This window comes from Lissotriton vulgaris, chromosome 9 (assembly GCF_964263255.1).
Source record: "Lissotriton vulgaris chromosome 9, aLisVul1.2, whole genome shotgun sequence".
In the NCBI taxonomy this organism is placed as follows: Eukaryota; Metazoa; Chordata; class Amphibia; order Caudata; family Salamandridae; genus Lissotriton; species Lissotriton vulgaris.
The window spans coordinates 603558716-603582575 of NC_141697.1; the positions used below are offsets into that span (position 1 = coordinate 603558716).

The window sequence follows — 23860 nt, forward strand, 5'->3', positions numbered from 1 at the left end:
GAAGAACTTGGCTCAGGGTTTGCACATGAGAAGCCCTTACACTAGGCAACAAGCAAGTTTCAAGGATTGCAGAGGAAAGCTTGAAGCTGCCAGGTTGAATGTTCCTATTTTTTACCATCAGTGTTGATTGGTAGGGAATGGTGGTGGAGGGAGGTGGGAGGGTCAGAAAAAAAAGTAATAAAAGAGAAAACTTACCTGCTGTTTGCCGGTCACCAGCCACCGACTCTCCTTGACGCAGGAAACAGGAAGCACCCTGGCTCTCAGAATCCCCTAGCCAATCACGATGTTGCTGTCACCAACATGACAGCAGCGTTGTGATAGGTCTGAGTGCTGTGGGTCACCACCACAGACAAGGAGTGGAGGCTGTGCATGTTCTCCACCCAGGCTGTTCAGTACAGCCAGTGGAAAACATGCTAAGTGCGCATGACAGTTTGGCCGGTCCAAGACAGCTACCCAAACTGCCATGCGTACTTAAGGAACAGTAAGCACTCTCCTTCCTCTGGGTCATGCGAACCCTGCCCTGCCTCACCCTAACCCAACCGGGCTGCAACTGCAATCTTAATACTAAAAATAAAATGATAATAATGCTCCTTTATTATCATTTTACTTTTCCTGTGCACTGCTCTTAAAGCAGAGGGGTGACGCTCCTCCGCCTTACCATTATACAGTAACCAGCACTTTTTCACCAGCAAAATGCATTATCTTGACCGTGCAGTGTGCAAAGCAGATGGGATCAGAAAATATTCAAAATATTGTTATAAAATCACAAGTATCTTTTTGAACTCATTTAACTTGATCTTTGCCCCATACAACATTCCTTGCCTCTGGATCTGTGAGAACTGGGCAGGCCTCCCATCCTTTGGGACTAGTGCATTGCAACAGCTTTGGTTTTATGAGGGCAGAACGTATAAAAAAACATTTCATGTTCTTTTTCACACTGGAGGAGTGGACTGAGGGTGGACATTTTGTCTCCGTTTGCATCTACTGCCAAAGCATGATCCTCAGTGGGAGCGGCCCACCACAAAGGGTGGCGTCGAACCGCTGATGCTGAAAAACGACTCCCCCTGAACCACGTCTTCAGAACCATTATTAAGTCACTATATATGCTTGACATGCAGGGCTTTTCAATTTTAGAAAACAAATGTTCTTGTCTGCAGGCCAAGAACTGGGGTAGTTTCAGGTACGAGGAATGTAAGATGTGTATTTATCTACCTGCACTACTTTTTTATCTGTGACTTATCACCTAGAGAAGGTGCCTGTTATCTATTGCGCCTCAAGCATCACTGGTCAAGCTGCATATAGTCGCAATAAATACAAATACGACAACAAAGGAGGCCCATTGGGACAGATCTTGGCTAAAGTTTGGTTGTTTGTCAGTAATCCACTTCTCTTTCTCATTTGGTTTGACACCCTTGCTGTGATTGACTGGGGAGGTCTGTCTATGAGGTCTGTGTTTTTTTCGAGTGTAACCATTCAGGTGTATGCATGGTTACTTCTGTGTATAAGTGTGTTTTTAGTAAATATGCTTGGTATTTGGCTGTACGTCTGCATACGTCTGTGTATGTTTACTATAACTGTTGTCTGCTTTTGTCCTTCATATCTATGGAGGGATGTACATATGAGCCAGACAGGATATAAACAGAGACCCATTTTTCTCTTGGGATTCAGGCAGTTTCTCCTTTTTGGTACAGTAAACACTAGATAGAACAAAACAGAGCAACCCAATAAACCAAATCTGAACCTTGGTCAATTAATTATATGCCGTGCTGCAAATCTTAAACACCCAGGGAAAAATGTTCTACCGAACCCCACACTGCAGGAGGATGGAACTAGAACAGGACATGGCACCTGGTTGAGTCATGGTGACCCATTGTGTTCTACAAGCAGCCCCTTAGCCTCCAGTCTACTGTGGAAATTGATGAAGGGCAGAATATGAGGAAAAATGGTGCTGAACATTTTACATTCGCAAGGGCTTTTCCATATAGTCCTTACATTGAACAATTCAAAGATGTTGATCTGTTTCAGGAACTGTAATTAGTGTGTGGAGCATGCACAGTCAATGCAAAATTTCTCCATTTTTAGAAAATATTTAATTTTTGAGTAATGGCTAATCTGTTGAAATGTAGCTTTCCTAGTTCTTGTACTGGGTGCAGAACTATGTGGAAGGTGAACAAACTCTGTATGTACAAATAGATTAAAAAACAGTAGAGCATTGAATATAATCAGAATGCAAAAATACTTTTTCTGACATTGTAAACAGCTAATGTGACACATAGACCCTCATTGTGAGTGACTGGCTGGAAAGGAGATCGGCATCACACAAAAATACGATACCACACCGATCTGAATTTAAAAGGTGCGATAATTATCATAAATTACAAGGTATGCCCTTTGAAATGAGGCATAATATGCAGAATCTGCATCTTACACACTGAATACCGGATGGTTTGCCTTTTTTACGCCCCCCCCCCCACCCCGCAATAAATTTCAGAAGGTTTGACCTGCCAGAATTTATTTGGGGAAAATTCCAATGGTGGGACAATTCTCACACAACTCATAATATAAATCCTAGTTCAAGCATTTGTTTGCACAGGGATCCTGCACTTGCAATCAGGCCAAAATCTTTTGAGTTTGTCAACCATGTTTCAGCTCATTTGTGAATATCAAGGCATCAGCAGGAGTGGAAAGTATTAAGACAATGTAATTCAAATCTCTCAGAGAAGATGCCTTATTCCAGAGACATGGTGAATTGCAGCATGGTAAGGCAGCTATTACTAAGGGAGATAACTTCATTTTAATTTTAAATCTGCACTCCCTGCATGTACAGAATATACATATTAGATATAAATATATATATATATGTGTGTGTAGATATACACATATATATATTTAAATATAACTTACATTATAGTAACTTTGAAAAAGTTACATAATTGTTTTAGAAAATCTGATATATTTTTAACAAATAGATAACATAAAAACATATAAACATTTGGGGCCAATTACGATCTTGTTAAGAAACTCTTCCGACCAAATCAGTTTCAGAATTGTTTCCAAACGAATCGGGTTCTGCGAGTCAAATCGACTGATTAAAATGCTTCCATACATAGTTCGTTCAGACTCCCATTGACTTCAATGAGAACACTGGTTCCCATTGAAAAAAGTGGCTGTTAGAGAAAACCATGAACCCTGTGACGGTACCCCATGGTGCCTGCCACACTGTGCATGGTGGTGGTAAAGAGGAGTCCCATGGGTACTCTCACAGGCCCCAACCGGAGGTCTCTGGGTAAAGGGGTGGGCCTGCGACGGGCCTTCAAAGTCAGATTCCGACAGCCGTATCATGTCGGTCGGACCAAATCGGAACGGCTGTCCGAATCGGTCATCCTAATAAATCCTTCAGAAACCATGTCCATAGAGTTGTACAAATCAGCTCCAAACGACTCGGGCTGTCCGAATACCGTTTGGAACCGATTTGGACAGCCCGAATAGTTTCCTTGCATTGTATTTGGTCATCCGGAAAGGTGTACAATTTGGTCAGAAACATATGTTCCGAATCGGATTCACCGAATCCAAATCCCATTTGGAGCCTTTCCCGACGGCATCGTAATCGAACCCCAAGTAGATATCTTTTACAAAATTAATTCAAATAAATATATGTACATTTAAAATAATTTGACCAAATATTAATAATCATTATTTAAAAGAAATTGCAAACATGTTATAGTTAGTAAACCTTTAAAAATAGTTTACAAATTTACTATCAAAACTAATATTTATAAAATAAGAAGTGTACAGCAGAATATATAAAACACTTTAATTGAAATAAAATCCATTAAAAAACATAGAAGTGTAATTTTTTTTAACATATATACTTTTAAGCAAAATATCCTTGAAGTATTTCATAAAAATACAGAATTTCATTCATTATGATAGCTAACCTCGATCTAAATACTGTACAAAAAAAAACCAAATCAAATACACCCTACAATACCACAAACAATAGGAAAAATATATACAGTGTTCCCGGGAAGGGGCGCTCAAATTTACTAAGCTAGGGACAGTATAATAAACATAAAGGAAAATACATACACAGGTAATCAATTATAGTATTTAAACCTCAGCCCAACAAACTTTAGGAAAAGCATTCTAACTCCAGCCTTCCAAACGTTAGAGAAAGTGCATACAGTTTGGTCATCAATATTTTCTACTCTAACTCCAGTCTAACAAACAGTGGGGAAAGTATAAACATTCTTGGAGTTAGATTTACTATACGCACTCCAATACTACAATAGCTAGGGAAAGTATACATTGGGAGCGGGAACATTTATTATTCTAACTCGAGTCTAACAAACAGTGGAGAAAGCATATATTGCAGGGAAGTAAACTTATCACTACACCTCCAATCCAGTATAAATTGATGAAAGCATATAAACCGGTAGGTGATCATATTTAACATGCGAACTCCAGAGTAACAAACAGTGGAGAAAGTGAATACATGGAAGGGAGAGAGTTACTATTCTAATTCCAATGAAACAAAGATTGGAGAGAATGTATGCATGAAGAGCATGGTCAGATTTAGTATTATATCTCCAGTCAAACAAACACTGAGGAAAGTCAATACAATGCACAAACTCAACAACCCAAATTTAAATTTGAATGCATTATGTTTAACCATACTTTACATTTAAACATATCAATGACAAAGAAAACTTTTTTTAAATAATATAATTCACATATATTTTTTTAAACTCCAGATATACACTGGGACAGATTCAAGGCCTTGGTCAGAGGTGTAATGTCGGCCATCTCCATCGCCAATACACAGGAATCCCAAATAGTAGAGGCAGGCCTCACAGCAGAGATTAAAGCCCTTGAACAAATCAAGCAGACTGTCCCCACTAGACACAACAAAAGTCCGCTTGCGATCCTGCGGGGACAATCACGAGCCCACAGGACTTACAAAGCAATGTGCTCCCTCTTAGCCCTGATAAATAAGCACTATATGGAGGGGATTAAATTGGCTCACTACTTGCCCTAATTGACCCATGTCATGCTGAGCTCCTAGATACCCCCATCAGCTTAGCAAAGCTCCAACGGGCTCTCAGGGAGTTGGCCATCCGCAAAGCTCTGGACCCGATGGTCTTCCTATCATCATTCACAGAAAAGTTCTTAGATCGCATGCTGACACTGTTGAATTCATTCAACCAGGACACCAGCCTCACTCCCATCATGGCCACCGCGGAAAGTACACTTATACCCAAGCCAAGCAAGGACAGTACATAATGCACAATATAACGTCCTATAGCTCTTTTAAACTCAGACACCAAGATCTTAACGAAAATCTTGGCTAATTGGCTTGAACCGCACCTCTCCAGTCTCATAGACCCGGATCAGAATGGATTAATTTGCATCTGGCAGGACTCAGACAATATACACCAGAATGCACATTTGGTTGAAAAGTCCCATTGTCACAATATCCCACCCTGCCTTCTCTTGCTGGATGCAGAGAAGGCATTTGACAGGATGAGGTTGACCTGTCAACAGCTTCCAATCCTCTAAATGGGCAGCACCCACGGCCCATCATATTCAGAAGGAGCACTTGTCAGCGGTGCCCAATATAACCTCTGCTTTTTGCGCTGTTAGTAGAAGATTTAGCCATTACTATTTGCCACACTATAGCCATCACGGGTATCCCTTTCGGTGGTCAAACCCACAAAGTCAAACAACTTACTCTCCCACAGCCTACTACCTCTTTACCCATAGTTGTTTACTGCCTCGCTTACTTTGAAGCAGTGTTGGGCTTTGAAGTAAACATGATGAAATCCTCTGCATCGAACCTCACTATACCTCAGCAGGATCTGCCCATTCTGCAATCCCTAGCACCAATCCAATGGGCATCAAGCTCAATACGGTATCTAGGCTTTAACATAACTGCTACATTTCAATCTTGGACACACATTAACTGGCAGGAATTCCAGCGGTCCATCTTAGAACATTTCCGTCGTTGGAAGTCACAACATAACTCCGGCCTGGGTCAAATTAACGTTATTAAAATAAACATCCTCCCCAAAATACTCTACCTTTTCCAAACTCTGCCCTCAGCCATTTCCTCTGTAGCCATCATGCGCTTACAATGGCACATTCGCACTTTCATCTGTGGAGTCTGTGGAGGTAAACAACCCAGGGTCTCCTATACTTTGCTGATGTTTCCTAGAAATGGGGGGGAGGTGGGCTACCCTGCCCTAACTTACTTGAATACTACAGGGTGGCACATCTCCGCTTTATCTCTGAATGGGTTGCTCATGAAAGTGATAAACACTGTTTTCATATGGACTGTGCAGTGGCCTGTCATCCTTTGTGGGACTTACCTGACTGCCCTAACACGCCTGCCTAAAAGCGCATATTTGCTACTTCAACCAGAACAGTTCTTGAGATCTAGGATAAATTAGCACTCAAGAGGGGTCTCACCACCTTCCCGTCTCCCAGTAACTGATTGCTCAAGACCCTTATTACACCCCAGCCCTAGAACCCCACATATTCCACAGTTGGGAATCTGGAGAATTGTAGAACCCTATGTGATCACTTTGTAGGTGGCAACATTAAGCCCTGTGAGCAATGCAAACTAGATTTTAAGGTTTCCGAATCATCCTGCCTACAATACTGTCAACTGAGGAACTCGGGCCTCCACCCCTTCAATGCCCAAGAAGCCACATGGGCGTTCAGACCATTTGAGAAATGAGCCAGGGCCTTCAATGGATCCAGAGGGCTTATATCCAACACTTACCAAGTCCTCCAACACTCAGCGCCGTCCTACACACATTCACAATGGCACTCTATCACTTCCGAAGTTAGCTCACAAAAACAATGGGACATACTATGGTGCAACATTCCCAAGATATAGAATGGCACTACACTCCAACATGTCTTCATGCAATCTTACCCATGACCTCTGCTACCTGCTGGCAGTGTAGATTGGTGCCAGGCGCCCTGCACCACATTTAAAGGTCTTGCTCCCTTATTACCACATACTGGGAGGAGGTTCTTGTGCAAATAGAATGCACTGTCGGATTCCCAATCCCTGAGTCCTACATCACTGTCATATTAGGTATAAGGCCCCTTACGCTTGAGACTATGACACATGCAAACTGGCGGCTTAATAACCATATTCTAGGTGCTGTGAAACAGCTAATAGCCCATGCCTGGAAGAAGCCCATAGCACCTCCTATAGCCCTCTGGTTCATGCATAATTGGTATGTGTTGGCAATGAAGTTGGCAGGGAATGCCCAGACGTGAGTCCCTTGCTCACTTTGCCACTGGATCCAAGCTAGCCTCACTGATTCACACCTCCCAGATGAAGTAATGTGGGCTTGCCTCTCTTGAAGATGCATTATGACCTGGTACTTGTTGCCTTGTTTGATTTGTTGTTAGTTGTTCAGTGACATGTGCACTTATTGCTTACCCGTACTTGTAATCTGTTCCACACCAGCTGTCTCAAACTCCTCCTACTAGCATTCTTGTTGTGCTTATTATCAACGTGCTATACTAGGTCTAAGCATTGTGGATTTGACTCCTGAATCATGTCTTAACTTTATAATAAAACTTAAACAAGCAGATTTCTAGAAACAAAAAAAACACAACCCACCCAAAAACACAACCCACCCAATACCGCAATAAATCCCACAATCTGTAATTGAAATATAATTCAGAATTTAAAAATGTAGTAAGCAATTAAGCATATGATTACCAATTAAGTAACAATAATTAATATATACATTTTATACACTACCACCCACTCAATCCCTCAATTGATCTAATGACCCAAAAAATAAATAGTACAGCAGAATTTTCATTAAAGAAATACGTTTAACAATAACATTTAAAACAAAAAAGAATGCAATACAATAAAACACAATAATAAAAAAACATATTAAATTAAACAATACTTTAAACTTTGATATCATATTAAAACTTAAAAAACGATATACTTACCTTTCATATTTTGGCCTACAATATTTTAATCATGACATTATGGTGAGAAGATATTTTGTAATTAACATTTTGGCTGAACACCAGCTCATCTCTGTGTATTGATGAGAGCAGATATATATTCATAGGTGCACAAAAGTCACACTCTACTTACCATGGCATTCGGTTCCCTGAGTATTTGACTTAAATCCTGCAGAGCAGACACACAGAAAGCTTCCAACTGTATTTTCACACCGGCCGTTGAGACAAGAGCGGCGGGAAGGCTGGCGGCACTCATCTACATCTGATGAAGAAACAAACAGAAGTAGCGTTCAATAAGAAGACCCCTCAAGGAAACTGAAGACAATTGTGGATTGTCCTCGCATTACAAAGAAAATTGGACTCTAGGTTAGAGGTTAGATGTAATCGCATGCATGTCTACCTGAATATATTTAGGACTATGTGTATACTGGTATGTCAAACAGGAAAAATCTTGTTCCTGCTGTTTTGTCTATTATCCTGCATTGACTTTGTCAACACTGGTGATACTAAAATTACCATAAGGTCCTAGATCATGTGTTTCAGTAGATAAGTTGTTGATTTTCCACCCGCAATTTCCAATCCTTGGGGTCTGACATTTAAATTGTTGCTCATTAAACCTTATCCCTTTTCAAACGTTTTGATTCTTGACCATTAAATGACAATGACCTTATACTGTGCCTTCAGTGTTACCAAAGTGGGCGGCCAGAGAACACAGTATTTAGTTAGTGCCTCAAGTGTGTCCTACTCTTACTCCCTGAGCAACTCACCTGTCAGCTCTACTGGCAGAGCAGAAGCACAGTTTAGAGTACTTCTTTAAAAGTACACAGTGATTCATTTGTGCTAGTGGTTGTAGGTGATGGGCACCGGCACTCATTTATGGGGACTCTGGTTTCCTCATCATCATACTTTGGCCTAGAGCAAGAGAGACAAAGGCAGAAAAAGTAGAAAAAGTAGACAGGAAGAGAAAGATAGGAAAACAGTGACAAAGTGAGAAAGCAGGAATCAAAAAGATCATGCAAGAGTAAGATAAAGAGATAGGTAGTGCAGAGTAGTGGAAGAACAAGGTATGTGGCGGATTCAAGACTAGAGAGCCCATACATCTGGCAGCACCATAGATGGATTCTGAAGAAAAATGTAGCCCCCTCAATTTTTTCACATTAAACACTATTGTTAGACCTGGTATCTTTTGGTATGGTTTCTTTGAACTTGTTCCTTCTGACCACTTGTTTTGACTGTGTGCTCAACTTCGTTTTTGTTGGCTTTAGTACTCTGTGCATTTTTGCACTGCTGACCAGTGCTAACGTGCATGTGATCTGGGTCTAAAATGTAATGGCATTTGGCTTCTCCAAAACTGGAATATTTGATTTACTGATTATTACACTCTATGTGGACAGGGCCTTTAAATAAAATGCTACTAGTGAGCCTGCAGCACTGATTCGGCCACCCACATGAGTAGTTCTTCAAACATGTCTCAGGCCTGCCAATGCAGAGCCTGTGTGTGCAGTTTTGAACTGCCATTTCGACCTAGCAATTTCACCTACTTGTCAGGCCCAAACCTTCCCTTTTATTACATATAAGTCACCTCTAAGGTGGGCCCTAGGTTGCCTCATGGGCAGGGTGCAGTGTATGACATTTACTTTGGAGTTTTAAATGTCCTGATAATGAAAAACTGCAAAATGTGTCTTTTACAACAGCAAGGCCTATCTCTCCCATAGGTAAGTATTGTAGCTGCCTTGTAAAACTATTCAAGTGTAACTTCCACTTGGGAAAGATAGGAAAAATAAGGTTGGTGCCAGAATTTAAAAACACATCTTTTAGTGAAGTTGGTTTTAAAATTGCAAGTCTGAAAATGCAACTTTTAGAAAGTTGGCATTTTCTTACTGTAACCATTCTGTGCCTCTGCCTGTCCTAAGCATACACATCTGGTATGGGTGACAGCTGGGTTTTGTGCATTCTCTCCAGAACGGTACACACAAAGGTATCTGATGTGTGCCCTGCATATCCTGATGGCCCATCACCAGGCTGCTGGGTCTTCCTGAGCTAGATTGAGAGGGATGAGCTGTCACTTGCACCTGAATAGGGCTGTGCCTGTCTCCATACAAAGCGTTGCATTCCCCCAGTAGTGTGTCTGGAGCCAGGGCAAAAAAGGGCAGGGTATTGTGCACTAAAAAAACCTTTCATTGAAGTCTCCCTACTTTAAAAGCAAACATGGGTATAAGTACTGGACCTCTAATACCATATACTCAGAAAAAAAGCTGGAACTGAGGTCATTCTACCAGGAAGAAGAGCTGTTGTGCTGCCAGGAAGGATTGCCTCTTTGATGCTTGCTGTGTTCACCTGCTGCTTCTTGCCTGGCAGAGAGAGGACTGGACTTGACTCTCTACATCCTGCATCTCTAAATGTTCTCCAGGGGCTTGTGGGCTTGCCTCCTGTTTCTGAAGTCTCAGGGATATCAACATAATTCACCTGTATCTTGCTACCAGAGCCTGGGCTTCTCTGCTTAAGTCCTGCTCTGCCAGGTGGTGCCAAATCCAGTCCTGGGCCCCTTCTCTGCGAAATTGACACATCCCTGCTGCCTGCACCAAATCGTGGACACTTCCCTCCGACTGTGAAACGCAACGCCCTCAACTTACAACGCAGCCCTGACTTTGCCGTTGCAGCACCTCCGAATCACTGCTGCTGCGTGAGTATCGGACACTGCATCGCCAACATCTGCAAGGCACCCTCCCTGATTCCCCTACAGTCCAGTGGTTTGACCTTTACTCGATGAACTCATTGACATCAGAGCATCAATGACTGCTAGACTTCAGAACCGAAGCATCGCCTTGACAGCAACGCATCCACTCAGTTTTACAAGGCCTCGTCCTGAGCTTCAATGCATCCAAGCTACTGTCAGCTGGTCTGTGTGACTCCTGTATCCGGCCTGCACTCCATCTGGGTCGGAATTAACTTATGGATTTACCCCAGTTCAAGCGCGACCATATAGCCTCGTTAGAGCTACTAATTTCTAAGCACTGCATTTTGATTTAATCTTGCAAAATTCATAACTTGTGTATGCTGGATGTTTGTTGTTTGGGTCTTGTTTTACCCAGATGAATATTGGCAAATTTTCTAAACTGGTGCGGAGTACTTTTGTGGTGTTTTCATTGTGTTACTGTGTGTGTGAATGAACAAATATTTTACACATTGGGGCAGATTTACGAGCCCCTTGCGCCACTTTTGCGTCACTTTTCCCATGTTAAAAGTGACGCAAAAGTGGCGCAAGGGGCTTGTACATCTTCCCTATTGTCTCTTTAGTTTAGCCTGACTGCTCTGTGCCAAACTACCAGAGGGTGAGCACAGGTAAACATTTAGGGGCCTATTACGATGGAGGATTTTCCGCATCCTCCGGGCCGGCGGAAGCCACCGCTGGCCCGGAGGATGCGGAAAATCCTCTGCGGACCCACCAAAGACCCACCGCCACATTAGGATGGCTGGTGGGTCCTGGTTTCCGTCCGCAGCTTTTCCGCTGTGGTTGGCTTACAACCGCGGCGGAAAAGCTCTAATATGGTGACGGTGTCTCTCAGACACGCGAGCCAGATTAGGATAGGCTGTGAAACATGCTTTTCCGCTGCGGCTTTTCCGCCGTGGAAAAGCGTGTGTAACTTCACTGCGGGGGCCCGTTGCAAAACCTCCTTGGTGAAGGGGGGGTGGGGGTGCACATGGGGGGTACCTATGGTACCCCCCTGCATTTGTATGCACAAAGCGGCAGGCACCGCGCGGTGCCTGCCACTTTCTACATACAAATGCAATGTGTGCATTTTTAACATTGCTGCGGGTGCAGCTTGAAGCCGCACCCGCTGCAATGTTAAAAATAGAGGATGTGACCGCCAGGGTGGCGGTCACATCCTAATTGCACAGGAGGGAACTCCGCAGCCCATGCGGAGGTTCCCTCCTACTCTATGGTGGCGGACGGACTCAGGTCCGTCCGCCATCATAATCGGCCCCTTAGTGTGTACTACACTTACCCTGACTAGCATTGTGGTTCTTCCTTGGACAGGGTGCATACCTCTGTCAATCAGAAACCCAATTTCTAACAACAATTAATTAATTAATGTAATATCTTTTTTTCTGGGGAGTCATGGAAGAGGATCCTTAATTCTGCAGACCTTGTGGCATGATCTGTGCCAAATTATTTTGATTTAACAGCCACAGACTTTTTGAGGCATTTAGTCAACCTGCTTTGCTACATCAACAAATTCATTTTTTTTCTAGAAACAAAACCATCAAGTTTAATGTTTAAACAAATACAAACTGTACTCCAGATTTAATTGTTACTTAGCTTTACGTATGCCATATTTCTCCATATCAGAATATTTATGATGATTTCACAAACTAATGGTTGATGAGTACTTTGGAGCAAAGCGTTTTCAACCAGGCACAGATTAGCCCAGTAGCTGACTGCAACAGACTTTTTCAGGCACCTGTGAATCACTGTGGAAACAGGTTCCACTGTCCCAAATCACATCTGAGCTGCATCAACCTAGGGGCACCTCCAGTGTACAACTTCATACACACTTTGGGGCGTTAATTTGGTTAGAAATATGGGGGCATATTATCAAGACAATTATCGCCACTTTAGCATCCGTTTTCAGGCGAAAAGCAGCAATAATTTTATCGCACTATCAGCAAGGACACACTAGCGAGTGATTCCATGCCTCTGTAGTTCCGTGAGTTTGTGGGTCTGGTTCGAGTGTTCCGAACTCGTTCGAATAAGGTCGTCGGAAATAGACGATTTTGGTGTCAGCAGACCGCAAATCATGAGTGTAGTGTGTACAAGTGTTTTCGTATTAATCGATAAATGAGAACACTCCGTATTCAAGGATTTAGTTTGAACCTTCGGGTTCCATTTTGTGTGCGGCAGCCATTTTGTGTGGTTGCCCTCACATAGGCCGATGACTACGGCCGAACAAGTCCTTGAGACACGTATGCCTTAGCTGACTTCTGAATGACCTGGCCGAACTGACTCCCTTGCCCGAGGCTGACCCCGCTGAGCCAGTTCCTTGTTAAGCAGCTGGTCAGATAAGATCAAAGAGTAGGGCATGCCAGAGTTTATGGTACACTGCTCCCACCTTTCTATCTCACTTCTAATCTGTTTCTGTACCTTTCTTTACAACATAATCACTGATTTGGGTTGAGGGTTTATGATGGGTTTGTCCGGCCTGAACGAACAAGAAATTTGGAATGTGCTTGGTCATTTCTGGTGGGCTGGACAACGGAAAGTGGGATTGTCGTCATACGCTACTTTCAAAATGTCACATGTCTATTGGTCAGTTGGTATGAACCCAATGCTAATTTGAAATGTTGCCTAAAGCTTGATTTTTGGCATAAAAGACCATGCTCCGCTCATTGAATTTGTGCAGTCTCTAGCGAACCACCCGTGTTGTGCTTCGTAGACCTCTGTTCCTGGTTGCAGCCAATAAACTTTGGTCTTTGACGTCATCAAGAAGTATCCTGTGTCTCTGTTTGCCAAGACAGGGGAACTCGAAGGCATCGGGTGTTTTTTCTAACGCCGCTGGGTTCTAAAACCCGGTCCTTCACCTCAGCGCCCATTTCCTTAAAGCCCAGCTTTGCAAAGCTAATGGTATGCAAAGTGGGAGTACCTAACTTAAATAACATGGATAATGTCGCTAACAAACCTTTCTCCTATTATCAATCTGTTTGCTAACCGGCATAGCGCTGATAGAAGTAGAGCTAACCGTGCTTATCGCAGGTTTCATTATGCCTGTTTTGAATCTTATTTAGCCATTATATCCTATGGGAGGTGGATTGTAAGGATAAGCCCACCCTGCCCTACTTAAAAGGATTTTCCTATCGCTGTGCTTTTATCGCTGGATTTCCAGCAATAATCGCACATTTTGCTGCTATCGCTGGATTATTTATCGAATTGGAGATAAGCGTTGATGATAACGCGCTATCTCTGCGATATAATCAAGCGATAGCTGGCAATAATTATACTCGCGCTAAGAGCGGCCAGCGATAATTATCGCTGCCGCTTGATAATATGACCCTCAGTTTTGTGATACACATTCTTGCAGGAAGAGTAAATGGCAGAGGTTATATTCCAATGGGATTTCCAACCAGTGATTTTCAACCTTTATTGGGGGTGCTTGGTAGTCCTACTGGCAGATAAGGACTTTTGCATTCAGAATTTTGCAGATGGCCCAGCTTTAATTGACAGTCTTATTGGGTACTGACTTGCCTGGTGGAAGAAGTCCCTAGCTAAAATTCAAGACTAAACATACATATGTCAAGTCGAACTTGACCAAGTAAGAGCTATCACCAGTGCTAGCAAGCATATGTGGCTCAGAATTGGCTTCATAAACCTGGACGACATTGCACCAATATTACTTGGTGGCACCAATCTCCTTTGCTTTTACATTGACACAAGCCTCAACTTCTGGCTAATGTGTTTTTCCCTTCAGCACATGCTTACATAGACTTCCAAGTCCAAGCCCTAAGCCCTCCAACTACATTATCATTAAAATATGTTCTACTGCAGCATTTTTTTATTATGCTCTGGTCTACCATGCCTGCATCAGACATGACTATTGCACTGACTGCAAGTGTACATGGGCTTGTGAAATAGGCATGCATGAATAGCATCCTGTACACAATTTTCATTTGGCAGCTAACCTCTTTGAATAAAAAAAGTATTGTGTAATAGGTGTGCTTGTTAATTTTAGTTACACATCGTCACCACGGCAGAGTGGATTTACCTATCACTCTATCTGTAATTTGTTTAGACACTTAATTAGAACACATTTTTTGTTCTTTTTTTAGATAAGGTGACTACCTATGATGAGAACAGTGGGCTGATCTGGTGAGTTCCTGCCAGTTCCCCCTTGGTGGTTCGCCCGTGAGCTGTCACTTATCTCTCTCCCATTTTTTCACCTAGACAGGGTGAGTTGTGTTTATTGGTAAAAGTTGATGACTGAACAGGGTCTAAAACCAGTTACCGACATGTTGTTTCTGGAGGCCTGTCATTGGAAAGAGGAATTTTAAATAATAGGCATGGTGCAAAAAACCATAAGAAATAAAGAAGGTTTTTGCTTAAGATTATGTAGAAAGATATGGTGATCTACACACCAAGCTGAAGAGGAAACGATAGCGGCTGATACACTACTATTTATATGCCACAGAGAACGGGTTTTGTAGTTTAGTGTACATTATAATGGGACCAAAGTTTGTGAGTGTAAATTGGGCATATGCTAATATGCTTTAATGCAGGGTGTGCAAATTAAAGAGTGCACAATTTTTACCTAATTGTAAATCTGGCATCTTGAAATGGGAAATAACATGGCCCTAGTTAATTTTATTTCAAACTTCTAATATGGAGAAATAGTTCTTGTACGCCAGGAGTCAACAGCCTTCTCCTTAGTGAGAGCTACTTCTGATCAAAGAAATCATTGTGAGCAACTGAAGGCTAAACAACTTGGACATTCTTACCAGACACCCTCACGTTCAGCTTCCTTGACTTTAAGCCTAACCTCCTTAGAACCAGAGACTATGGTTTAAACAAAATACTATGAGAGGGCTGCAACATGTGTCAGTGAGAGCATGGTCTTTGGGAATGTATGAACATGTGTGTGTGTATGAGTGTAATATATATATATATATATATATATATATATATATATATATATATATATATATATATATATATATATATATATATATATATATATATATATATATATATCATTCCAGAGTGCCCCAGAGCTCAGAGACGCCACTCCACAGAAGAACAGGAAACATCCTTTTATTCTTAAAACCAGCTCACTTTCCCAAATGATTCTGTCCCTGACGCGTTTCAATGCACCTGCATCTTATTCAATAGGGAAGGGGAAAGTTCAAAAACACGGAGCAGACTGCAATTGCTTTTCACCCTTTATAATGTAACCACCCATCAATATGTGGCATGCTGGGTATTGCAGTCCAAATTACACCCTCTGGTGGGGTCCGTGTAGTTGCCATCATTTTTGCACCCCAAATGTTATTATTCAATGTTTATAGCCCTCCCTATATATATATATATATGTGACTAAGAGAATATGTCAAATGTACTTGTAGCACAGCAAATACCTTTCGCCATATGTGGCACTGTTACATGCATAACACAAACATACAACCATTTTTCAAATGGGAAAAAAGTTAAAGTGCAAAAAACTGTTCAGTAAAAAATTTTAAAATATGGAAACATTTTCTGCACTTTAAATTTCTCCCCTTATAATAATGGCTGCATTTTTCAGTTTAGGGCACCATTTCTATCAGCCACTGTGAGTAAGATACCTGCTGTGTGTAAAATAAGCACTTTGAAATTGGGAGAAAATCTAACTGAAGAATTAACTTTATGTTTATATGGATACCATAAAACTCATCATTTAAATGTTCTCTTATTTCCAAGTGTCACATTTACAAACGGCAGGCATCTTGCTCCCAGTGACCTGCAGGCACGGTGCCATACTTATAACAGAAAAATAAAGCCATTTGTTTAAATGGGAGGAACTGAAAGGGAATAAACATGCTTCGTAAAACATTAAGACGCAACTGGTTTAATTTAAAGTGGAGAAAGAAATTAAGACGTAATGTATCATAGAAATATTTTTCTTCACTTTAAATTTATTCCATTTACAAAAATGACTGTGTTTTTCAGTTATAAATATGGCACAGTGTCTACTGACCACAGGTAGTAAGAGGCCTGCTGTTTGTAAATGTGACACTTTGAAATGGGAGGACATTCAAATGAAGAGTTGACTTAATCAATAAGGTAACTTTTCACTTTAATTGATATCCATTTAAAAGCATTCAGAAACATCATTTTGTTCTCACACTCCAACAATGAGTTGACAAGAGCTTGTATGTACAAGTTAAATACCTTAGAGCTTCAGTTCTTCACCTCTATGCCCCAGCCGGGGTCATAAATCTGACTGAGAACTGCTCATATCAGATCCTGCTATTTGCAGTCTGATGTTAATAATGTAAAATAAACATAGCCTTCCAATAACTTTAAAAAGGAAAATGTAACCCTGGTCTTATTTAAAAAGGAACTCAAGACTGCAAGCAACTCTGAAGGTGTCTGCAAGCTACTGTTAGGTCCTGAGCCACTGGTAGGAGACACCAGATGAACACTATTAGCTCCTGCAATTCATGGCAGGTCTCACCTGCTACAAACCTTGGCACCAAACACCTACAATTTGCCCCCAAAGTATAATCTTATTTTCAAAGCTACCCAGAGTTTGCACCCAAAACTGAATTTGCGGCTACACTTTCATACAGGCTTAAATCTGTTTTTATATAATAATCTCCTAAGAAGATGTGTGGGTCAGGCAACTGGGAGCTGTACTGAGTGTGTGTCAAATGAAGTATAAGAGGCAACATTACCTATACAGCTGGTGCCTTGAGGGTTTAGAACAAATCCCACCGAGCAGAGGCAGCGGAAGCTACCTGCAGTATTTTCACATCGTCCGTTACCGCATGGAGGTTGAGATCCAGCACACTCATCAATATCTGAAATGCAAAGAAAGCATTTTACTTCAACTCAGATTAAAAACCTTAAATTAAGCAAACTGCTCAAGGGGCTAGGGTTCACATGTGTGTTTCTTGCTGAGTACATCAGTATGATTTATTTTTCTGGTATAGAAAAGTTCAATTATATTCTTTTCTGAATCAGCCCCTGTCTCATACAAGTCAATATCTGGAAATGCATAAGACTGAGAAGATGAAGACTGACAGAAATGACATTTCCCATTCATTTCCATTGAAGTTGAAGAACCTTTAAGAGTGATAAAGCAAAACTAACATCATTTTTACCGTAACAATATCAGGTGGGAAGGGGCCAAGGAGAGGGGTGGGCCTGTGTGCCAGTCAGCCTTACTCTCTCAAAAACGCAAAAAGAAATCAGTGACAAAGCTAATACATCGGGTCTTGGTAAGATGGTTCAATTTATTTCTTAATTAAAAATAACTACAAATTACATGCCCCTTCCTAAACATGGTGGCCACATGTTTGCAAAAGAAAACTTAAATTAAGAAAAAACGATTGAATATAATATTAATCGAACAGGGCAGGGTACTTCCTGGTGGGCAGGTTTACTTAAACAGTTATATAAACTAACTTTTTTTAATGTAAATCACAGGAAATATTATTATTGGAGCAAAGGAAGTGTTTACTTTTCGTTTGAGGTTACTGTAACCAGAAGGCATAGTTTAAACAGCCAGGCCCTGACTCACAAACAGCCTATGTACTCAGGGTGGAGGCTCGGCACATGTGGCGGGATCTCCGCACTGCTGTTTCCCATTGCAGAGATCCCTCGAATACTGCGGAGATCCTGCCCTGACTACAGAACCACTCCGAGTGCAGAGGCTCTCTGTGAATCAGGCCCACAATGCTGACTGTAAAAAAGGATAAAAAATAGAAATAAAAAATAATGGCAAAGAAAAGTATTGACCCACCACCCCAAGCACTGATCATGAAAATACTGTCACTTGTAGTGTAAGAGAGCCAATGGCTGAACTGGGCTGGGTTGGGCTGAACCATTGCCCCCTGCTGTATGCTGTGGTGGGACAGAAGCAAAAAGTTAATAACATTTGAATGTGCATGCCTTGTTTATGCAGCATTCCATGCTTGCATTTCTGATACTCAAAAACATGTTGCCCTGCTCTGAGTCTCTCCCTGCCAAGTACACAGTGATCACCGACCTAAGAAAAAGTGATCTGCACCAAACATATTGTTTTATCAGTTAAGTACTGCTGTCACTGTATGTATTGGGACAACCTTAGAAGATAGCAGGGATGGAACACAGGGCTTAAGATGGGATGAGTGGGTCTCTAAAAGTGGCGTGGGCTACATATTTAAGGACATGGCTTAAACATGTAAACTACATTTCTGTGATTTCCATAGTGTGCCACCCACCCCCTTCTCAGTATTGTGGTGCCCCTCCGAGCTTTCAGTTATTTGTATCCAGATATATAACATAACAGCTGACATATACTGAAATCCTCTCAAAAAGGGAGTTGCACAGAGGGGATTTAGAAAAAAGGGAGCCCTCCACTCAAAACATAATAATAACAAAAAAACACCCCAATTTCCCACACCTCTAAGAAAGACTTTTCTTATTTCACAGAAAAATGTAAGTCCCAAAAACACAATTTCACTGTTTGGAGATTAACAAGTGTTGTCATCTGGTTCAAAAAGACTGCGGGTGTTTACGGTAAAAACATTAATATCACACTAGATGCAATTTTTCTCAATTACGTATAATAGGAGTCACCTCACGTAAGCTTTCACCACGGGACAGTGGGAAACACAAGCTCCTGCTTCTAATCATTGGAGGAGCTCCTCTTTGCAGGGGGAGGCACTCAAGATTCATACCAAAAAGATTGTCCCAAATAAACACCTCCATACCCCTTCGAACATATTTCTGACCCTCTGACAAGCACTTCAAGAGGCTCAAACTATTATCATCTTCCACTACAATCCATCAATCATGGCTAGGTATAATCACTTGGAGTTTCAGATCAAAGTATCCACTACCCAAGAGTCATATGCTGCATGACAAAAATGCAGAAGCACAACATATTGGAAAAAGATAACACACAGAGAGGCAAAGATTAAGTAGAACGTGAAATATAAACAGAAACTAAGGGCCAGATGTACCAAACACTGGTCGCAAAATACTGGTCTCAATTTCATGATCATTATTTTTGTGGCATTTAGTGAACCGATGTATATACTTGTAGTTCAGATTGAAAAATAGCAAATTGTAATGGGTCGCAATTCGACCTATTGCTTGAATTTTATTGAGGTAAGTTGCAAATTGCAACCCACCACGATTTGCGGTCATCACAAGGATGATGGCCTGCTGGGGTCAGCAGATCACCATGTCGGTGATTGGTTTTAAATAAACAATATTTTTTTTAATTCAGTCCTTTTCTCTTAAAGGAAAATGGAATGCATTTATAAAGTTTCTTTTTTTTTGTTTTAGAAACAAACCACAAGGCAGTGGTCCATCGGACAAGTATGGATCAATGTTTTGCCACAATATTTTGACGTTTAAAAGTCAAATTCTGAAGTGGAGAGTTTGATTGGTTCTCATGTCACATCCTACATATGGTTTTCTTTCTTCAAAAGTAAGATGCACATTTGTAAATTACTTCTTCTGCAGTTTGGCGAAACAAGATAAGCTTAAGAGAAGACATTCTAAAAATGGAGAATGTGGTTTACACACAATTACTTTTTTCTAGTAAAACTAAAGAATACATTAATGAACAAAATGTGCAGTTTTAAAACACAGCTGGTTCTGTTTATTCATGAGGGAAAATTAAACAATTGCAAAGAGAACTATGGAGCAGAGGTACACTACAAACATACAGTGTAAAGAAATTCTACCAGCACTGATCACTTTAAAATAACTTCAAGCCCAGAAATTATCTGTGCATGAGTGCTGTCTGTGGGTGTATTTGAACAGTGCATATTAACAGTGTATGTACTTGTTAAAATTGTATTTGGTCTTAATTATATATTTCTGTCTTTGTGGGTTTATAATTATATTTTAAAATTATTATATAGGTTAGGTGTTATTTTGAGTGTGTTTGTGTGTGCCAGTTTGTATGGATATGTATGTGTGAAGTGGTGTGTCTTAACAGTGTGCATATGCTGAGTGTGTATGCATGTATGTGTGTGCACACCTCTTCCTCACTTTCTCTCCCTCTGGCCTGAGTTCAGCACTGTACGAAGAACTCCATCAACACCAGCCTTCCCCCCACAGAGACATATCAGTGCATTGGGAGAGCAGCATTGTGAGCTCTCTGTACCAGGAGCCTGTTCACCCAGGAGAATACAGACAGGTGATAGAACACAACTGGATGTGCACAGAAAGGGACACTGAGAAGAGGAGGCTAGCTGCAGGACATTGTGAAGCATGTTTATAAATCTGAGTTATCCGAATTTCTTCACACATTCTAACACACAAACCTCACTCAGAAACATAGGTGTTGATCTTGCCAGTGAATTTTTAGATCCCTGGTGTATTTGAGGATTGTTTTACCAAAAGCGTTCTCAGTGAGCAAGTTGGTGCACTTTTGGCAAAAATGTAATGTTGGCGGGGCACCATCCTATGGGATTGAGCCTGGCTGGCATTCATTTTATTTGTTGAAATTCAGCAGCACAACCTCAAAGTGATGATTTTTCCTACCTGGACTCAATAAACCCTGCATGATGGTCCCGGGAAGAACAATTATTGTAATTGTAATTGCATTTATATAGTGCTTACTACCCCTGACGAGGCGTCAAAGTGTTTTTTCAGCGAGTAACACGCTACTGTGGAACCCATAAAGGATTAGTGTTGAATTAGTATAGTGAGATATGCAAGTCATTTGAGTGGTGGATAGGTTAGTCAGGTATTTGGATTGAGAAGGATAGTGGAGAAATAGAAAGGAAGGATTTCTGTGAAATAACTATAACGAGTCTCTTTGAAGTTACATCAAAGGCAGTGAAGGGTAGCACTGTTGTAGAGTTAGGATTTGTTTTCACCCAAGGGTGAGGGCAAACATGGAGTCCCTGATAGGGACCCATCCATCCCAGCACCTGCTTTTTAGAACTGTGGACCCGGCCCTCTTAAAGCCCAGCTAAGATCCTCAGTCTTTGCTGTGGTGTCCACTGGGAGCCAGTAGAGGGCTCTCAAGAGACATTCAGGCTGCTCATGGACATTCAGGCTGCTTGGTTCTGGAGGCTTTCAAGAATGTCTGTCCTAAATAGGAAGGGTCTTCCGAAGGGTTGTATGACAGAGGCACGCATGGTTGAACCACGCATGCATCTACAACACGGACCCAACCACGAATGCATCTTAACCACGCATTCCTTTACCATGCATGCCTTTACCATGCAATTTTGTTGTAAAGGCATGATTGGTAAAGGGATATGCATGGTAAAGATCACCACTACCTCGACCCCCCTCCCCTCCCCGCCCTAAGCCCTAAAATCTTATCCCCCTACCTCGTCCCCCTGCCCTGAGGCCTAAAACCTACACTGCCCTGCGCTTAAAACTACCCCATCCCACCGCTCTGAGGTCTAAAACCCTGCTTCTACTGAAAATACCCTGACCCAAGCCCCCCCCCACACTTAGCCTTAAAACGTACCCCCACGCTGCCCTTAAAACTACCCTTTCCCCACCCTGTGGCTTAAAACCTGCCCCCATTAAAAAACTACCCCAACCCCCAAAAACCTAGCCTCAGTCCGTAAAACTACCTCAACGCCCTTCCCCACCCTGAGCCCTAAAACCCTACCCCGTTTTGAAAAAGATTTCCCCGACCACCCTGCCCTGAACCCTAAACCCGATCCCCACCCCTAAAAACTACACTGCCCCAAACTTGACCCCAGCCCTTAAAACTACCCCAAATTGCCCCGCCCTGAGCTCTAAAACCCTGCCCCTTCCAAGAACTACCCCGACCCCCATACCCCGTCCTGAGCCCTAAAACCTGACTCCATCCCTAAAAACTACCACCCAAACCCAGCCCCACTCGCCTGTCAGTGCCCAGAACTTCCTGTTCCGAAACTTCCTCTTCCTGTCCCCTCCCATCCGGACACTAGAGTGCTATCTGCTTTAACCACACCTGCACGTGGTTAAGGGAGATGCGTGGTTCAGGAAAGCGTGGTTACACTTGCGAGGAAATGGCACACGTGGCTCAGCTCATGTTGTAAAGGCTCTTTCCCCTTCTGAAGCATTGTTGGTACCTGCATTGTGGTGGATAGGCCGACAGTCAAAGGGTTCTCACAAAAGAGCCAGTTGGGGCTCTTCTGTTGAAAACCCCTAAATTAGACGGGGGAACTGCAGACTTGGCAGAGGGGTGAAGCAACGCTTTCTAGCAGCTTTCCTATTCTGTTACACTCTAAATGAAACTCTTAAACTTGTCAGAAGTCAGAGAGTGGGCATTTGCCAATTTAGTGTTGGCCAGACCTTAAAGAACAGACGTTGGAAGTAGGGGTGCTGAGGATGCTGCATCACCCATACAATAACTATGTCTGATTTCCGAAGCTGAATGACCATCAAAGATGACTTTAAATGTTCTTTCTATCTTGTCACATTTGCTGTGCGATCAAAGGCAGAGGTTAAATGTCACGACAACTGGCAGCTTATTCTTTTAGCAAGGAGATTGGTGTTTACTTTTCTTTCTCTAACTACAACGTGTGAGAATGTGAACTATGGAATAATCTTGCTGATGTGAAAAGAAAGGTGTAGAGCGTCGTTTTTTCCTACCACACATCAAAATTGAATGTCCACACATTATCGTTTATGCACTACTATATTTTATCATTAAAACTGCATATCTGTGCAATGTCATTCAATGGAAAATATGCTGTCTATGAATGATAGTGCGCTACCACACCATGCTGTAGTTATTTTTGTGACAGTGTGCTTTAAAATTTATCACTAGCTACATAGTACACACTAACCACACTTTTGCTGAATGGGCGTGGCTCATTTGCCACACTCATTTGTTCCATCATGCTTGGATTTTTCGGAATTCCTAGGAGTTCAGTGCTCTAATATTGACAGCATCACTCCCACTCTGAAAATTGTTCCAGCACCACTGCCCTAAAGCCTGCCTATCCAAACCAGAAAGCATAGGCAAATACAGTCTATACTGTCAAATGCTATGTTGTCTTGCTTGTACGATGACACACAAGACACAGGTCAATTTAGGGAGAGCAGACTTTCTAACTCTCCACTTGAATAAAGTGTCAGCCTACCAATGTGGTTCTTCTCCAGAGGCAGTGCTTTACCTGGGGTTTCAGAGGTTGATTTGATTGAATA

At 41.8% G+C, this 23860-nt stretch overlaps 1 protein-coding gene across 7 annotated transcripts in view; it reads right to left on the reverse strand.

The window, feature by feature from the left end:
* Positions 1-23860, reverse strand: part of LTBP4 (latent transforming growth factor beta binding protein 4) — a 1439220-nt gene that overhangs the window by 135221 nt on the left and 1280139 nt on the right. For all 7 annotated transcript variants that reach the window (XM_086938230.1, XM_086938229.1, XM_086938227.1 and 4 more), the window contains 2 exons: positions 17431-17556; positions 8141-8269 (listed from right to left, as the gene is read on the reverse strand). In XM_086938230.1, the coding sequence (XP_086794356.1) occupies positions 8141-8269; positions 17431-17556 (255 nt within the window). The remainder of the gene's footprint in view (positions 1-8140; positions 8270-17430; positions 17557-23860) is intronic.